This window comes from Nyctereutes procyonoides, unplaced genomic scaffold (genome assembly GCF_905146905.1).
Source record: "Nyctereutes procyonoides isolate TBG_1078 unplaced genomic scaffold, NYPRO_anot_genome, whole genome shotgun sequence".
In the NCBI taxonomy this organism is placed as follows: Eukaryota; Metazoa; Chordata; class Mammalia; order Carnivora; family Canidae; genus Nyctereutes; species Nyctereutes procyonoides.
Genome location: NW_026575042.1, coordinates 18,419,353 through 18,437,887, shown reverse-complemented (window position 1 = coordinate 18,437,887; position 18,535 = coordinate 18,419,353). Strand labels below are relative to the sequence as shown.

Sequence of the window (18,535 nt, the reverse complement as noted above, 5' to 3'; positions counted from 1 at the left end):
GCTGTCTTATATACCAGTGCTGTTCATAGCACCCCAAAACAATTACAACAGTAACATCAAAAATCCAACTGATCAACAGATCACCTTAACAAATAGAATTATAATGAAAAAGCTCGAAATATTGCCAGGATCATTTAAAGGTGACACAGAGACACAGAGTGAGCAGAAACGGTGCTGATAGACTTGCTGGAAGCAAGGTTGCCACAAACCTTCCATTTGTAAAAAAAAATGCAAAGTCTGCAAAGCATAATAAAGTGGAGTGCAATAAAACAAGGTATGCCTGTATATAGAAAATTTAAATAAGAAGCAAAAATGGCAAAATTGTGAAAAATTGTTTAACCTAACAACTAATCAAGGAAATGTAACTTAAAACTAGGTATTTTTCATTCATGAGATTGGCAAATATAACATTGCCGTTTTACTAAATGTCTTAATTTGGGCTGCAGTAACAAATTGCCATAGGCAAAAGGCTTAAACAACATTTATTTCTCACAGTTGTGGAAGCTGGAAGTCTGAAATTAGGTTGGGTTCTGGGTAAAATCCCTCCCCTCTTCTGGGTTTATAGATAGACCCCTTGTGCTCTCACGTGGTGGTAAGTATAAAGAAGTAGTAGCAAGTGCTCTCAAGGGCACTAATCCCATTCATGAGGGCTCCACCTTCATAACTTAATTATTTCTCAAAGGCCTCACTTGTTAATAGTATCACAGTTTGAGGGGCAGGATTTCAACATCTGCCATGACAGTAACCTAATGCTGTATAAACAAATCAGTTACAAATTGTCTTTTCAAAAATCGATGAGCTCTAATGGTTTTCTGGGCATTAGGGAGTCAGAGTGGTTTGGTTGGCATTTCCACCATGAGGTGTCTCATTCTCATGAAGCTAGTCATTGAAGGCTTGCTTGGGGCTGGAGGATCCATTTCGATGGCTGGCAAATTGGTGCTAGTTTGGAGGGAGCCTCTTCCTCCCTGCAGACCTGCTTGACTGGTCTTATGGCATGGCAACTGATTTCCTTCAGAGTAAGCAATATAAGCAACCAAAGTTTTTTTTTTTTTTTTTTTTTTTAAGACAAAGCCTCAGAAATACCCCATGGTCACTTTTTACCGTATTCTACTGGGCACACAAGCCAGCTCTAATTTAGTGTGGGAGTGACAACGCAAAGACATGGGAACCAGGAGTTGAGGATCATTGGAGGCTGGCTACCAAATATTTGGTTTTGGCAAGAATGAGAGGAAATAGGTGCCCTTATACTCTATCACTGAGTGTGTAAATTGGTGTACCTCCTTTAGGAAATGACGGGATGGCAGACAGGTAAGATTGAGTCCACGTATCTGGGCAGCAGTTTAGCACCGCCTGAGACCCAGGATTGAGTCCCAGAGTCCCACGTTAGGCTCCCTGCATGGAGCCTGCTTTTCCCGCTGCCTGTGTCTCTGCCTCTCTCTGAATGAATAAATAAATCTTAAAAAAAAAATCCACATATCTTTGTATATATTCTGTGTGAAAGAAATATGAATAATGATGTTTACTGCAGTAGTGTTTGAAATAACAAAAAAGGGAAGAACTAAAATATATGTATATAAGGGAATAGATAAAGGAATGCTGCAGGGCAGTTAAAAAAGAATGTTGCAGATCTTTGGCTAATCATGGAAAGTTTTCTTTTAAGACCTATTGTTAAGAAAACAAGCAAAGAGAAAATAAGCTTCCATTTACATAAAAAAGGAAAAAACCCCGAATACATGAAAACTGATTTTGCGTATATATACATGTATGAATACAAAAATCTCCAGAAAAGTTCTGGAAAAACACATGCAAAGATTTTGGCAGTTACTTCTGTAAATGGTTAGTGTGGAGAGCACTTTTATTGAGTTTTTAACAACAAAAAATGGCTTTAACAATTTAAACATTTAAAATCAGTAAATAAGACTTTGAGTGACTACCCAAAATGTTCTCACAAAAAGGAATAGGGACTTTAGTGGTTAGACGTTATGATATTTATTTTAGTTTTTCAGAGGTCCTTTCTGGCTTACTTATAGATTTCTAGTTGTTGCTACAATTAATTGTGTTGATCTCAGAGCAAATCTTTAGAAAATTAAGCGATGAGAGCAAGGTCTCAATTTTTTTTTTTTAAAGATTTTATTTATTTATGAGAGACACAGAGGCAGAAGCCATAGGCAGAGCAGGCTCCATACAGGAAGCCTGATGTGGGACTCGATCCTGGGACTCCGGGATCACGCCCTGAGCCAAAGGCAGATGCTCAACGGCTGAGCCACCCAAGCGGTCCCAAGGTCTCAACTTCTGAGTCTGTATTCACTTGTGGTGTCATAATGATAGGGAATGGCATTAAAATACTGCTGGCACCCCTTTCAAAATACATAAAATGTCAGTAGGCTTAGATATGATGCCGCTGTGATCGAATGAGACACTGAAGTCATTGGCATTCATACACACTACAAAGGTGACCATTATTCGTTCATGTCTGTTCTAAATTTCTTACCAGAAATAAAGCACTGTTTTGGTCCATATAAAGATGTGACTGGAATACATACTAAATGGAATAAAACCAATCATGACTTGTGTTGGTTTATTCTTATTCTTCTTCCCCCAAGAGTATTTAAGGAAGGAATGCCACCTGAGTCAGAGTTATTAGTTTATAAGAGTGTATTCACTTGGGCTATAAAATCAACATACAATTTATTGTTACAGAGGAAAAAAAATGTTTAAAAAATTATTACACAACCACCAAAGCATCCATGTCTAGAACAATCTATCATCAAATTACAATAAATTTGTTCTCCAGGAAAGCTTACCTATAAATTAGAAAAATCATTGGTTCTAGTAACAATTTTAACACCTCAAACTTGAACATTCCTATCAAAGTAGCTATATTCACCAACACCTACTAAAACAGCAACTCATTGTTTAGACAGGTCATTTAAGTTCTCTGGGTTTGAGTTTCCTCTGAAAAGTGAGGAGTCCGAGTGAAATTATCACCAGCAACGCTTCCTATCCCAAAAGTCCACCATAAACTGTTCTCCAATCCTCCTTTAACGCGAGGCACTTCTTTTCCTTGTAAACTGATAAGGCTTACAATTCTATCAGGTGTAACTTCTTATTCATCTTGAGGCTGTGAATTCCAGCACAAGTACTTTTTTAAACCGCCCTTATACAAACCCGCTGTAACAATGTTTGAAAAATGGTCATGATGGGACTTGACCTAAAGCAGAAGTAGAAATCCTTTTTAAACACTGAGCAATGGCAGTAGAAAGCTGGTCAACCAAAGCCTGTTTCAAGGTGGTGGTGGACGTACCCTCTTAGTGATCTGGGACTCACTTTAGGCACAACACCATGTATTTCTAAGTAAGAAGATACTGAAGGACTGCTTACATAAACTGTGCTCTAATATTAGTGCCACTTTATTGAGGAAGAGTGTCCTATTAATTAACCTTTCCTTGCCTGTTACTTTCACCTTTCCAGTTTACTGTTACTTAGCTTTACTCATTATGGAGAATTGTTTTGCTCCATTAATTCTGTACTATTGCCAAAAAATTTCTGTAGGATAAAATATTATTATGTATCAGGTACCCCTGGGGTTGAGAGTCTCGTGGAATACCTTTAAGAAAAGTGTGCAACTACTTTTCCTCAACATTTCACCTCTATAAAAAAAAGACACTTGAACTCTAATCATTCTTCTGCTTACTGCCACAGTAACATTTAGAATGTATCCTTTTCATGGGTGAGGTACATTCAGTTGAGACTGACATTTTACTTACCGTCTCTAGGTTTTCTCATGAGGGTTAAGAGGGTTGGTTGGTTGATCTGCTCATGGGCCTATACCAGAAACTTCAAGACAGGTAAGAGTCAAGGCTCTCCAAATTTATGTATTTGGCCACTATATGAAACTATGATTAATCCAAGAAAATTCCAGAAAAATTTCTAATATTCAAGACTCATACCTTGAGATATCTGAAAAATTTTTTGAAATGTAACTTTTTAGCAAGAAACTGATCCTCAACAGTTTGACTACAATTAAAAAGCAAATATAAGACCTTTGTTCAGGATCTTAGTGCATTTTTTATAATGCATATGAATGTCCTACTGAGTTGCACAGGGTGAGAATCTCTGAGAATGTACTCTTCTTGTATGAAGAGTTGAGAACTTTGCAGAACATCACAAAGATAGTGAGAGTACAGGAGCTGTATCCTTCTCACCACTGCCTCCTTTGGTGCTATCACCACACTTGCACACAAATGCTTAATAAATGTTCACTAAATTCAATTGGAGGGGTTATATGGACACACCAAAAACTCTTGATTAACATATACTGTAGAACCTAGTTACATAGTTTCAAAGACAAGAACAGATCTTTATTCGATGAGGTAGATAGAAATACTCAAAAGTAAACTCAAAAGTAAAGCATATTCTGAAGCATCCACACATAAATTTATAATGTATCTCTGAATATACGCAATGTTATTTTCGTAACTCCTATCTATTCCAACAGTTTTCAATGTTCAGCATACTTATCAGATTCTTATTTAGCCAAAGTAACCACTAAAATGATATAAGGCAAAATAATTCATTTTATTTCTTAAATGCCTATGTATTTACAATCATAAAAATGTTCACGCTTATAACTTAGGAGATACTATACTTTCACATTTATTAAAAATTAAAAATATTAGGAAATCTAATTACTTATGAAGAAATTAATGGCTGATCAAAAAATGTCAAATTATTATTAGCTTAAGATTATATCATAATCATGAATAGCACTTCATCATGAATACCTTCATTTTACTTTTAAAACTATACTTACGGTTTTTAGATTAAAATCTCATATTGAGGCAAGAAGACTTTACTTCAAATTACAATCACATATGGAAGGGAGCTTTTAATTCAAGGTTTCATTATGGTCCATAGTATAAAGATATATTTTCATGAGGGGGTACATGATAGATAGCCAGCAGAAGAAATAATGCTAGCAGAGGGTAGTAAATTGCCAACTAAGCATGCACTGAACCAAGAGACTACTTTATAACACGGTAAGTCCATGATTTTTGCCAGACTTTCTATAATGTTCAGGTTCTCAAAGGTCACTGAATTTTATAATTATCTCCAAACAATTTTCTTCATGGTCATTTAAGCTTTGTCTAAACAGCTGGGTGTGTTGCCAAGCAACACCACCATCTCCTCTGCTTAATTCTGCTTCCAAAATAACTTCAGTGGCACCAGAAAAATCATGATAGGAGCGAAGAGTTTTATCTGTTGGAGGAAAAAAAATAATTAACACTTTGCTTTTGGTAACTTAAAGAATATAAAGAAATAGTTTTGGAATACATATTATATACCTAACCTGTAGGTAAAATCAACCCTTAAAAAGATAAATACAAATTATCCCTTACGGAGGAAATATGTCCTTCGAAACAAAAGAAATGGTTTTTCTTTATCCATTTGTATTTCACAATAAAAAACAAGTGGTTTTATTAGAATAAGGTTATATAAGTTTTAATTTTTTTTCTTTTCTTTTTTTTTACTTGCAGTACTATGAATGAATCTTGGGTATGAGCAACTCAAGTACAATTATTCTTCAGAGTGTTAAATACACATCATGATTAATTCTCTAGTCAAATGCTTACCACCCAGTAGTTCTACTTGGGCTGTTTCAGATCGCAATTTCCACTGTATTGTTCCAGTCTGAAAGGTTTGACTACTTGTTCTAATGGAAACATTATCTACTTTTAGGCCAACTGACGCACACTCGAACTTCCAGGAAATATAAGCATAAGATGATCCTTCCCTTCGGGCTAAATATACCTACAAAGGAGAAGGGGAACAAAGAATTGTTATAAATAATAAAATAATGCAGAAAACACATATAGTCAAAGTCTTACTGTTGTAGGGTACTATATACAAATTATTAAAAATCTAATTTCTTCCTCACTGAGAAGATTTTCACTGTGAACATTCTGCATTTCATCAGCAATTTTTCCTATAGTATATTTTGGTTTGGAAGAAAGATACTTGGATACAGGTGCACTGGTAAGTACAGCCCTAAGGGGGGCATGCTAACCAAATTTTGGTAAGTCAAATTTTCTTTTAAATTAGTTGACTCCAGCTATCTCATATGACCTTTATGATGAATCCTGGTGAAAATGAAGAATCCTTTTAAATACAATTACTCTTTATCTTCTTTTCTAAATCTGGATTTTCAGATAAGATTTCCTAGAGCGAGATGGGCTATATATTCTAAGTTAAGAAAATAACTCAGTCATTGTTAAGTAGTAGTTTAAAATATAGTATTCATGCTTGCCTCTCTAAATAATATGCTCCCATTCCTTCATTATTAGTCATCCTTACCACTTTTAATGTATACTATTTAAGGCATCCAAGTTTACTGGCTACTTCCAGCTCATCTTCTCTCATAGTTTCATCCACATTCTTGAAGATGTGGATGTGAACGCTGACATCCACAGCCTTGGCCTTTCACAAGTAACTCCATTCACCCAAGCTCAAACCCCCAAGAATCTGACTCTTTAATCAGTTATCGCAGATGCTCAAACTCACAAAACAACTCATGCATTTCTTTGAAATAAGTCTCAAAAAAACCCTTTCCTCATTTATACTGCACTTACCACTACAGTCATGACTCCATGCTCATCTTTCTCCAACTGCCTAATTAATGTTTTTGAAAGCCCACTTCGTTCCTGTCATTTGCATGGTCTAGAATGTATAGCAAGTAACTGGGTTGAAATCTAAACTCTCAGCTTTAACAGTCCTCCAGAATTTCACCCCACCTTGAACTGCCAATAATTCTTTACCCAAATGTAACTATTTTATTTCAGGTGTACTTAGTATGATCTTAACCAAATCTTAACTTTTCTGGGGTCACCGGTTCTGGATTCACATGGGTTTAATAAATAGTATTTAAGTATTAAAAGTATTAAAAGTCTGCATATACATATATTCCTTCAGAATCATCAAACTTACTTGTTGAGACCAACAAAAGTACCATATAACACATATGTCATGGAAATGTCCTACTACCTGTTTTTAGTCATCAAGTAAAAAAAAAAAAATCAATCACTGCTAGCAGTCTATTGATATTCTATTTCACAACCTATAGTTTTTCTTCCAGGTTAAATATGTCAGCTAATTGAATTGGAAAGTTTTTAGAATCAGTGAGCTGGAGGTTATCTACTAAAAACAACCACTCCCCAAGGAAAACTATTTGATCTCTTCAGACTAGATACGTATAATCAACAATTGCACTAGAGGGCACACCTAGATATATGGTGTTGATTGCTCCACTTAAGTTTAGGACGACCTCACTATAACCTCCTCTAATACCTACCTGTTCCTACTGCAGTGCTCCTCTTACAAATCTGTTGGTAAGGAGAACTTGGGGCTGAGAATTCCACCAAAGCTCCCTGGGAGTCATTGGTTCCATCTATCCCAAACTACTGGCAAATCTGGGGATTATCTATAACCTAATTACTACTTCAAAGGCATGGCTAGTATAGGGGATTAACTGGAAAAGATGAGCTGAACAGTAGGGTTATTGGAAGAAAGGTGGTTGGAAGAAACTAAAAGACTGGGGACGAGTAGTCCAAAGACCAACACATTCAGATTTATGTCTCAGTATATACTTTTTCATGCCTTATTGTCTTTTTAGAGCTCAGTAGTTTCAAATGATCCCCTCCCCCAAAAAGTGTGGGCATAAAATATGTCAGATTGAAGACAGGTTAGTTTCAAATTCCTAGCTTACCCTCAGAGTTGTCTTAATTATACCACATGGGTCCAGGCCACAACTGTGGTTTTAACTGTCATAGGTTTATAATAGCTGCTGAACACGTCTGAGAGAATTGCTTCTTCTAAAATTTACATTTTTCAGTCCTAAAGGCATCAGCTTTAAAGACTCTAAAAAGTTAAAGGATAGGATAGAATTCATCACTGAATTCTTAAATGCTTAAATAAACATTCAAACACATTGTAAGAAAATAAAAGGTCTCTCAGGCTAAAGAAACAGTATATGGAAACAAAATAGACTATTGATATTGAAAATTCATGTCATCTTTTTCTCACAATATACTAATTTTAATTCAGTGTTTTTATAGGTGGAAGTTACTAAGAATATAACAGTTTGATAAATGAAGTGTGCCAAAACAATACCATTTATTATATAAACACTCCATTGTAATCCTTTCTATGTGTAATAGCAACAGAACCAGTAATTATAATTTAGGAGAACAAAAAAACTTTATAAGCTTTCAAATATTCAGTTGTTTGGTCCGGAGAACCACACCCCCTCTGTTTTTTTTACTATTGGATGTTCCTCTTCTTGAGTTGTCTTAGATTTTTTGGCTGTTGGCTTTTTAATTCACAGGTGTCACTTACCATGTGCATTTATACATGCTCATTCTTGCAATTTCAGGGGCTACCAAGAGCTACCTTACTTTAGCAGCAAGGACAGTAAAATCAGAAGTCATGGAGTTTTCCTTCTACAGACCTGATATCCATACAACACCCCACCCCCTCCCTCTAGGGACTCATCCCTGCCCCTTTTTGGCAACTGTAAGGCATATAGTACAGGCAGATCACAGCCTGTGGGTGACAAGGAGACCAGTATGTCTATGGCTTAAGGTCTAAGCTATGTCACTAATAATGTACACAATGGAAACTTGTCCTTTGGGTTATGGCTGTAACCACTATTTTCAAGACTGAGCATGTCAGCTTCTTTAATGCTTCAGGTTTTTTACATTCTACAAAAGATCTTCGCTTCAAGATTTTTTGATTACTATATGACAGGCTGTTCTGTCCACTGCTATGGTTTCCTGGAGGTTTGGTTTTTACTGGACTGTTTTTCTTATTTATTTATTCATGAGAGAGAGAGAGAGAGAGGCGAGGGAGAGGGAGAGGGAGAAGCAGACTCCATGCAGGGAGCCTGATGTGGGACTTGATCCTGGGACTCCAGGATCACACCTTGAGCTGAAGGCAGATGCTCAACCACTAAGCCACCCAGGAGTCCCTTTACTATGCTCTTAAAATGATTCTTCTGCTTAGCCTGGTAAGATTAACTCTAGTTAAAAAACAAACAAACAGATTAGCTTAATGAAGTTTGCTGTACAGCAGACACTCTGTAGTCATTCCTGAACATATCTAGCCGAACAACTGTATTTCAACATTTTAATTTAATGCTGGTAAACTGCTATTGCTCATGAATCTCATTTTTGGTTATTCCATTCTATCACTGAAATCAAAGATGACATTGTCAGTCTGCACTATACTTACATCTTTCTATACTATGCTAATTTCTTCTATCTGTAGCCTCTGGAATTACCTCTGAATCATTAGTGTGATCATGTCCTTCCCTTGCCTGGAATCTTTCATGGTTTCCTGTTATATAACTGCAAGGTCTTGGGACTTGACCACTGTTCACCTCTTTAGTCTCATTTCCCACTCCTCTCCCCTATATTCCCTACTACTTACTCTTCCTTTAACATACCAGATGTTTCCCCTTCCAGTGCTTTTGGGCATGCTATCTCTTCTGCTCCCTGCTACATCCTGTCATCACAATGAGAAACTCTCCCTCTGCCTCCTTCTCTAAGCTTTTCAGATTTCACTTTTTCTGCAAGGTCATCATCTCTGATCCAAGAAAGGACAGTGGCTCTTCCTTCTGTCTTCTCTCTCTTAGAGTCATATAAGAGTCATATTCTTCTGGCATTTATCTCACTAACCTAAACAGTTGGTCCACATGTCCTTCTCCTTTACTAGTCTATTCTCACCTTGAGGCTTGACTCATAATTGACCACTATATCCAAAGTGCCAGGCACAAGGTCTGACAATGCACATTTACTGAATGGCTAAATGAATTCTTGACATAATGCTACACACTGAAAGTGCTAAAGTGACTCTAGTGACAAACATGATACTTTGCAAAATGCAATGTACTTAACATGCAAGGCATAGTCTGAATGAAGATGAGTACCTATGACACTCTCCACAGCCTGAAGGTGGTATAGGACTCACACCATATGCATTCAAACATTCTTTCCTACATTCAGCAATCTTTATTAAACATTAGGCACTATGCTAGATATATGCTACTGAGAGTACAAGTGAGTAGAAAAAGACAAAGTCTTTTCTTTGAGAATGTTTACAATTTTAGTAGGACAGAGACAAATAATCTATTCTTACACAAACTTTGCTCAATAAATGTTATGAAGAAGAGGTACATGATACAGTGAATAAAGGGGGAAAGGGATCCAGTTAGTTGGGACTAGAGGGAGTGAGGCTTACACCAAGTTCTAAGCAAAGAAATAAGTGAATCTAATAAAAGGGAAAGTAAAAAGAGGTTCAGTGGAGAGAGCAGAAGAGCAGTGCAATGGTGAGCAAGGTGGTAACACAGTGCAAGGTGAGGCCAGAGAAAGCAGAGGCCAGACTCAGAGAGACTTGAGCTGTTTCTTACCCTAAGAGCACTCAGTAGTAACAACTGGGGTCCAGAAAATGCTTTTCTGGCTTAACAGCATGGAAAACAACTGTGAGATGCAGGCAGAATAATCAGGAGGCTATTAACACTTTTATCAAGGTGTTATCATTTGCCTCCTAAAAGATATACTGGTCTTGATTCAGCTTTTTATATTTCTTCCAAATCAGACATCACTGAACTGTGTATTTGTTAAGTAGTAACGTTTATTAAGTCTCTGTGTTCCTGGGAGGCTAACTCTCCCAATTGTCAAAAATCTGCTCTAAATATCTGAGGGCAGGCTGCATGTGATCTGTCATGATTAGAGGCTGGAAGTTACTGAGGAAAGGTGTGGTGGGAAATAGGCTTCTTTTAGTGGAGCTAGAGATTCCCTAATTGGGAACATGCCAATACAAAACTAAAAATATAGACTTAGGCGGAAAATTCAATGTTCAATGGCAATACATTACTTTTGAGTTACTAAGCTCTGCAAGTATAATTAAGATTCTAATATTTTTCATTTGATATTACATATTATAACTCAAAACAAATTCATTTAACTTTTAAAAGTGATGCCCTTTGTACAGGTATATCAAGGCATAAACTCTGAGTAGGAGCCTGTTTTTTGTTTACTGGCTCTGCATATCTCATTTACATTTAAATCTTACTCATAGAATACACCTTCTGGCCACATGGTCCATTTAGAGAACTCCAAACATGCCATGTACTCCATGCTTTTCCCCTACTGTTCCCTTGCTTTATGAACACCTACTCATCCTTCAGCGTCCAGCTCAAATGTCGCCTGCTCTGCAGAGCTTCCCCCAACTCCCACAGCCCAGAGCTAATTACTCCCTCCTCGGTGTTTCCATAGCAATGTGTTGATATCCTTATTATAGCACTCTGCATCGTGGGAAAGATGGCTGTTTATGCTTCAGCTTCCCCTGTTAGACAGTGAGGGCAGAAACTGTGTCTCTATCTTTTTATCCATGTAGCTGAGAACAACGCTGGACATAACAGGCATTCAGTGAGCAAGACAGAGAAAAAAACATGTCATAGAATCGATCTGTTTCTCATCACACCACATCTTCTGCAGAATGTCATTATTTTCTCCATTAACTTTCTACATTAACACTGCTGGTGAGAAAGGTATACTCTTTCTTTAGTTCCACAAGGATAGCTTTTTCCTTGAATAAGTGACATGTTTATCCTATCCTGCTTTCTGTTCAGAAGAATCTTTAGGTTAAGGATAGTCTGTCTTCCAGAGAAGTTCATCTTCTCTCATCAACTATATGATCAACTACAGATATACATAAAATTTTCAATTTGATCTTAAGAAGAAAATTCCTAAACCTACAATTTTAATAATGTTGTAAGTTATTCTTGGTTTAATACAAAAAGATCACCAAAATAAGCACCGAGGTAAGTTTTAGAACAAAAACTTATGATTGGGGGAAAAAAAACCACAGGGATCTTATTTCTGTATGTCTTCTGTATTCTGATTAATGCCTAGGACAGTGATAAGTATTTAGGAGATGCTCATAAACACTAGCAGCTGCTAATCTGTGACTCACTTTTTATTTTATTTTTTAAAGAATTATGTCACTCATTTATTAAATCTAGCCAATGTGTCTTACAAATGAGCAACTTCTCTTCCTACTAAAACATCTTGGCAAATCAACTTTAAAAGTTCCCTATAAGTTGATTACCTTATGAAAGGTAACAATATGGTTAGATTTATTGAGGTCATGTGAATAGTTTTGTGTTCATTTTTGGTGTGTATCCAAGGGAGGGCAGTTTAAAAGCAAAGTTCCTCACTTTTAACAGATAACCTGTGATAACAATGTACAAGTTGGTATAAGTGAACTACTATAGTCCTAGTATCCATTTCTTTTATAGGATGCAGGGAAGAAAAAACCAGTATTGCTGCTCAATCATCCACATTCTTATGAAATGAAAGTGTGTTAAACAGTTAGCTCTTGGGACTTTGGATTAAATGTTAGAGTCCCCAATAGCCTGCAGTTAGTAGGTAATCAGTAAGTATCTGTGAAGGAATTAATTAACAGTATATTTTATATTTTATATATTCATGCAAAAACTAGTCACGAAATTGGCCATACACTTATTTTTCCCCATGAATGAATTAAGTTTAGCCCCTTTGATGAAAATGGATGCTTCCTTGATACAAATGCACACGTTTCTTAGGGACTTTTGATTAAACGTGGGAGCAGGTTTTCTTTTACAGGTTTGAAGATTAATAAAAGTGATTTTGATATATCAATTTTCACATTATACACAACTCAAGCAATCTATATTTGCTTAAACAATGACAAAATTTAAACTAGCTTCATGCATGAAATTACCATGTTCCAGTCTGCTTCAACTTTTCTGAATATGGATTCCATTTTCCACACACCATTCTCCCATCCAGAAATGGTTTGATTATTATTTGAAACTCGGACATAACGATCTTTCACAATATTATAACAAAGGTGGAGCTGTTTCAAAATCTTCTCATTTTCAGAAGGAATGAACAGGGTTTCTTTTCTCTTAAAAAGAAAGCAGAATTAGTTTTTCAACATATGGAAGACTATATATGAGGAACTGCTATGTACAGTAGTAAAAGATTCCTTCAACTTGAAAATGAAAAAGTTGGTGCCATTAAAAAATTTGGAAAGCATTTTATAGGTTACATATGATCAATATGATGTGGGTATAACACCAACCATTACTAAACAGAAAATAAGAAATATAAACTATATATAGCTCTGATTTATATTTTTGTGCTTTGTGTTCAACCTAAATTCATTTCTTTTTCATTTCTACCACCAACATCTCCAAATTGGACTCCATCTCCTAAAGTTGACTCCCAGCTATCAACTCTTACCTCTCTTATCCATCCTCCACATAGCAATGAAAGTGATTTTCTAGAAATTGGGATAAATTGGGATATGTCACTTTCTTGCTTAACTCACTCCAATGATTTCCACTTAATGTACTTAAACTCCAAACCTTTACCAAGGCTACTAGTACTCTAAATGATCTATTCCCTATTTACTTCTCCAACCAATATCGTGTTACTATTCCCTTTGCTCCTCAAAAAGGTCCAGCTAACTCCTGCCTCAGGGCCCTGACACATGCTGTTCTTGCTATCTGGAATGCTGTTCTTTTTACTCTTCATATACTTGATTCTCTCTCATCCTTCTGGCCTCAACTTAAAGCCATTTCACTAGAGTGTCTTTTCCTGATACCCTAAACTAGGAGAGTGCCTGGGACACATAGCTTGAAACAATCTTCTACATGTGTGAAATTACTACAAAAGGTTATGTTTTACAACTTAAATTCCAGGAAAAAATTGCATTCTAGCCCAAAATAAATCCCTGTTTCTTGTAATGTAAATCAGTCCCCAGAAATCCTGAAATCACTGAATGAGAAGATAATATATTTATCCTGTGTCTTTATGTGCCACTAACACAATGGTCCCTTGTTTTTTAGACATGAGCATAGTAGCATTTTGTTATAGGAGCTGCCCTGTGCATTGCAGGGTGTCTTATCAGACATTGCCAAATATGCCCTGGAAGGCAAAAATCATCCTCCACTGACAAACACTGCTTTAGTCTGTGTCAGTGTCTTGCCACAGTATTTGCTAATCAATTAAAAGAGTAGGCAAGGGTTTTTTTTTTTTTTTTTTTTTTGTTAAAGACTGGGTACTAGGTATTAAACAATATGAAAATTTCAAATATCTAAGAATCAACAAGCAGAATATAAAACAGAAACAAAAAGAGAAAAAAAGTATGTGTATGTACTTATCACTGTCAGTATTATTAAAGTAGTAACATTAAATGTATGAAAAAGATAATTCCCTAGAACTTGTGAATAATACTGTCAAAAAGGTAAAAAAAAGCTTATTTTTAGAAAATGATTTATAATTATGAATGATCATTTCAACACAAGCATATAACAAAATTTCCCAATTCTTTTCTTCTTTATTGAAGATATTTTAAAGATGCTGACATAAACCAAATGAAAATAAAATTTAAAAGTAGTATTATCTACAAAGGCTAAAGTAGTATCTACAAAGTATCTACAAAGTAGTATCTACAAAGGCTAAAAGTAGTATTATTTACAAAGGCTAACTAATTTACAAAGGGAAAAGAAAGATATTTATGCCACCAAACATAATCATGTATGCAACTGAATAATCTGGAGTAAGAATAACATTAATATTTCACAAAATCTTTATAAAAAATCCTTTTTAAAAAATATTTTATTTATTTGAGAGAAAGAGAGCAAGTGAGTGGGGGGAGAAGTAAAGGGAAAGGGACAAGCAGACTCTGCACTGAATTTGGAGCCTGATGTGGGACTCCATCTCGCCATCCTGAGATCATGACCCAAGATGAAATCAAGAGTTGGACAACCAACTGAGCCAGCCAGGAGCCCCTCATAAAATATTTAAAATATAAGATTAGGATATAAAACTTTTCTTTCTGGAAATAATATCACCAATGTTTCCTTCTTTTTCCAAATGATTTTAAGGTATAGCTCCATAATTTTTTAGGACTGACATTTTTCATTATTCAATTTACTTTTAAAACAAACATCAACTTCTAAAGAAGAAAATGATTCTTTAAATCCATGGCCATAATAGTCTCCCACTAACTCAGAAATTTAAAAAAAAATTTCAAAAGGGAAGACAATCTGGGCATATGACCCAATTCATATTTTTAAAGTTTAATCAACTTATATGCCATACAAGAGGAAGCACATCCAACCATAAAAAGAAAAAAGAATGAAGACCTAATATCGATGTTTTATTTAAATTGAACACAGCTGTGAATTAAATTAGCTCTTTAAATTGGCTTCATTTGGATTTAAACTTGTAACTTGCACTGCATCAGCAGTGATTTGAATTATCTGTTGAATTTAGATCTTGTAATTCTATGGCTCAACCAACACTTTCAACTGCTTCCTATAGATGATGAAGTAAATTAAAAAGCAAAAAAGCAAACAAAGTTTACTGGGGGTAATTCACTCATTTTGGACATATTCCTTTATTGGAGATAAGAGTTGCAACAATGGCAAATTTAGAAAAAGCAGATATAAAACTCCAATTTTTTGGAACTGTTTGATATGATACTGTGGTGGGTTATTTTCCTTCCAAGCATTTTTTCATTACATATCTAGACATTTATATAAAATAATTTTTAGTGAGTCAACTTTAAGTTTCCTAAGGACAAGGGTCAGGTCTACTGCAGGTCTTTCTTAATGTCCATTACAGAGCACATGACTTTTCACCTAGCCCCTAACTATAGGCATATTTCCATTGTTCATTATTTAATTTTGGGACATTAATCAAGAGACAATGTCTTAGAGATGCCTGGGTGGCTCAGCAGTTGACTGTCTTTGCTTCAGGGCGTGATCCAGGGGCCCTGGGATAGAGTCCTGCATCGGGCTCCCTGCAAGGAGCCTGTTTCTCCTTCTACCTAAGTCTCTGCCTCTCTCTGTCTCTCATGAATAAATAAATTAAAAACAAATCTTAAAAAAAAGAGAGATAATGTCTTAATATAAATCTGACAATATAATAGTAATCACACCAGCAATGATAATTTGTAGGCAATACTAGATGCGATGCATGTAACAAGTATATAAGAAATAAACATTTTCATCCACTGAATTATCCAGATTCTATTATATTTCTCACTGTACTTCATTAAACCTATACATATACATATGTATAAATACACACACACACACACACACACACACACACACACACACACAAAAGTAAGCAAGGCTCTCTAAAATGTATAAAATCCTGAACAGGCATTTCCCAAAAGAGGATACCCAAAAATTTAAAGAACAGGCATTCAGCTTCATTAGTCATCACTAAAATGCAAAGTAAAATCACAATATAATACTACTACATACCACCAGAACTGCTAAAATGAAAAAGACAATACCAACTAAAGGCAAAAATGTGCAAAACTCTCATACATTGCTGGTGAGAGTGTAAACTGGCACAACGGCTTTGGAAAACTGCTTGGTAGTATCAACCAAAGCTGAACATACTCCTAACTCCCACTCTATCACCTAGCAATTCCACTCCTAGGTATAAACCTAACTCAAATGCATAAATACATTCACTGAAAAAATGTATATAAATGTTCACAACAGTACAATTTTTAACAGTCAAAACCTAAAAACACCCCCCCCCTTCCCCAGGCTCCTGGGGGCCTTTCCTACCCCCATCAGCATCAATAAAACCTCCTGTCTCAAAAAAACAAAAAAAAAAACAAAAAAAAACAACCTAAAAACAGCCCAAATACCTATCAATGGTGGCATGGATAAATTGCAGTGCAGTTATACAATGGAATATTGCATAGCAATGGGAATAAATGTGCCACAAACATGCTGCAAAACGTCTGAGTTTTATGAAATAATGTTAAGAGAAAAAAAATATTTACAAGAGTATATGTATTACAATTCCATTTACACAACCATAATAACAGGCAAAACTAATCTATGATGTTAGAAACCAAGATAATGGTTACTCTTAGTGGTGGAAGAAGTGACTGAAAAGAAACTCTTCATTGTTCCTTGGATTCTGATGGTCTATTTCTCACTCTGGTTGGTGGTTTTGTGGGTGCTTTCACAAATCTGTGAAAATCTGCTAAGCTGTACATTCCTGATTTGTGCATTTTTCTGTATGTACCTCAGTTACAGTTACACTTTACTGAAAGTTCACATAGAAAAATCCCATTTTAAAATGCCTTGCTAAGTCCTGCATTTGAATATACTATGTCAATCAGTTACTGGTTCTTTCAAATGTTTATTTTTTAAAATAATTACTCTAAAAAGTTAATTGAAAGGTCATAACCAATGCATTTTTCTGTAGGTACAGAGCACAGTAGTGGAAGCGGTCAAGTGAGAAGATTATCATGCTATAATGAATTAAATACCTCTAGACCCATTTCACCTCGGGCTACTCTCCAAGCCACTGACCCAGATATTCTTCCACCAAGTTCTCCAGGTTTAGGGGTTTTGGGAGATATAAATTCAACAAGCTCCACAATTATCCTCTGGAGAAGTTCTTTTCTTCTGTTTTCTGACAAAGATATTTGCCTCTGTAATTCATGTTTTAAAAAAAGCAATTAATATTAGGGAAATGTAGAGGTCCATCTCTAAGAAAGAATATACATAAAACATTTGTATTTTAACAGGATCTTGAAAGACAACCAACTTTTTGTTCATGTGTAGTTATTTGGAAAATAAGACACTATGGAAAACTTAAAATAATTTTATAAGCTTTATGTAAAAAAATAATTTGACAACCATATCCAACTCTTCACGACCTGGATTTTAAAATGGAGGTAGCAATTTCTGCTTCCAGCTACGAGAGACTAACTTATGTCAGAAACAACTATCTGGGGAGCCCAGGTGGCTCAGCAGTTTAGCGCCGCCTTCAGCCCAGTGCGGTATCCTGGAGACTTGGGATTGAGTCCCAAGTTGGGCTCCCTGCATGAAGCCTGCTTCTCCCTCTGCCTGTGTCTCTGCCTCCCTCTCTCTCGCTCTGTGTCTCTCATGAATAAATAAATAAAATCTTATTAAAAAAAAAAAAAAGAAACAACTATCCTACCAAGAAAAAAATACAAAAGCCGTGCAAAACATTAAATGCAGACACCCAGGTATACACACCACACCTGTTTAAATACAGCAGAAAGCTACCAAGGTAACTAGAAGCTATGATCCCAGGGAAAGAAATGAATTGTATGAAAGGAACATACTCTGACTCTTTCCCTTCCAGGCATTTGCCAATTATTAACCGGTATGAGCAAAAGAGGGTGAGAAAGCAAGCACAAAATGATGGCTGCCGTGTTGAAAAACAGCAAAATTTTACAGAACCACAGTACTGTGGAGTTCAGAGCCTTTCAAGGTGAGAGGCTCCAGTAAATACTCCAGATTTTCAGGTTAGGATCTCTGAAGGGCTGCACATTAGAAGGTGAAATTCCAAAGAGACTGAAAACTTCACCTTGAATCTCAATCACTGAGTTAAGGGGATCTGCCCTATTCTAATTGCTT

At 35.9% G+C, this 18,535-nt stretch overlaps 1 protein-coding gene across 2 annotated transcripts in view; it reads right to left on the bottom strand.

Moving 5' to 3' along the window:
* Window positions 1-2,643: 2,643 nt before the first annotated feature.
* Window positions 2,644-18,535, bottom strand: part of NGLY1 (N-glycanase 1) — a 57,615-nt gene continuing 41,723 nt past the window's right edge. The window contains exons 9-12 of one of the 2 annotated variants that reach the window (XM_055321272.1): window positions 17,416-17,580; window positions 12,820-13,005; window positions 5,634-5,811; window positions 2,644-5,259 (exon numbers count right to left, since the gene is read on the bottom strand). In XM_055321272.1, coding sequence (XP_055177247.1) covers window positions 5,084-5,259; window positions 5,634-5,811; window positions 12,820-13,005; window positions 17,416-17,580 — 705 coding nt within the window. In that variant the 3' untranslated portion in view covers window positions 2,644-5,083. The remainder of the gene's footprint in view (window positions 5,260-5,633; window positions 5,812-12,819; window positions 13,006-17,415; window positions 17,581-18,535) is intronic. The other variant, XM_055321273.1, reaches the window with a different exon arrangement.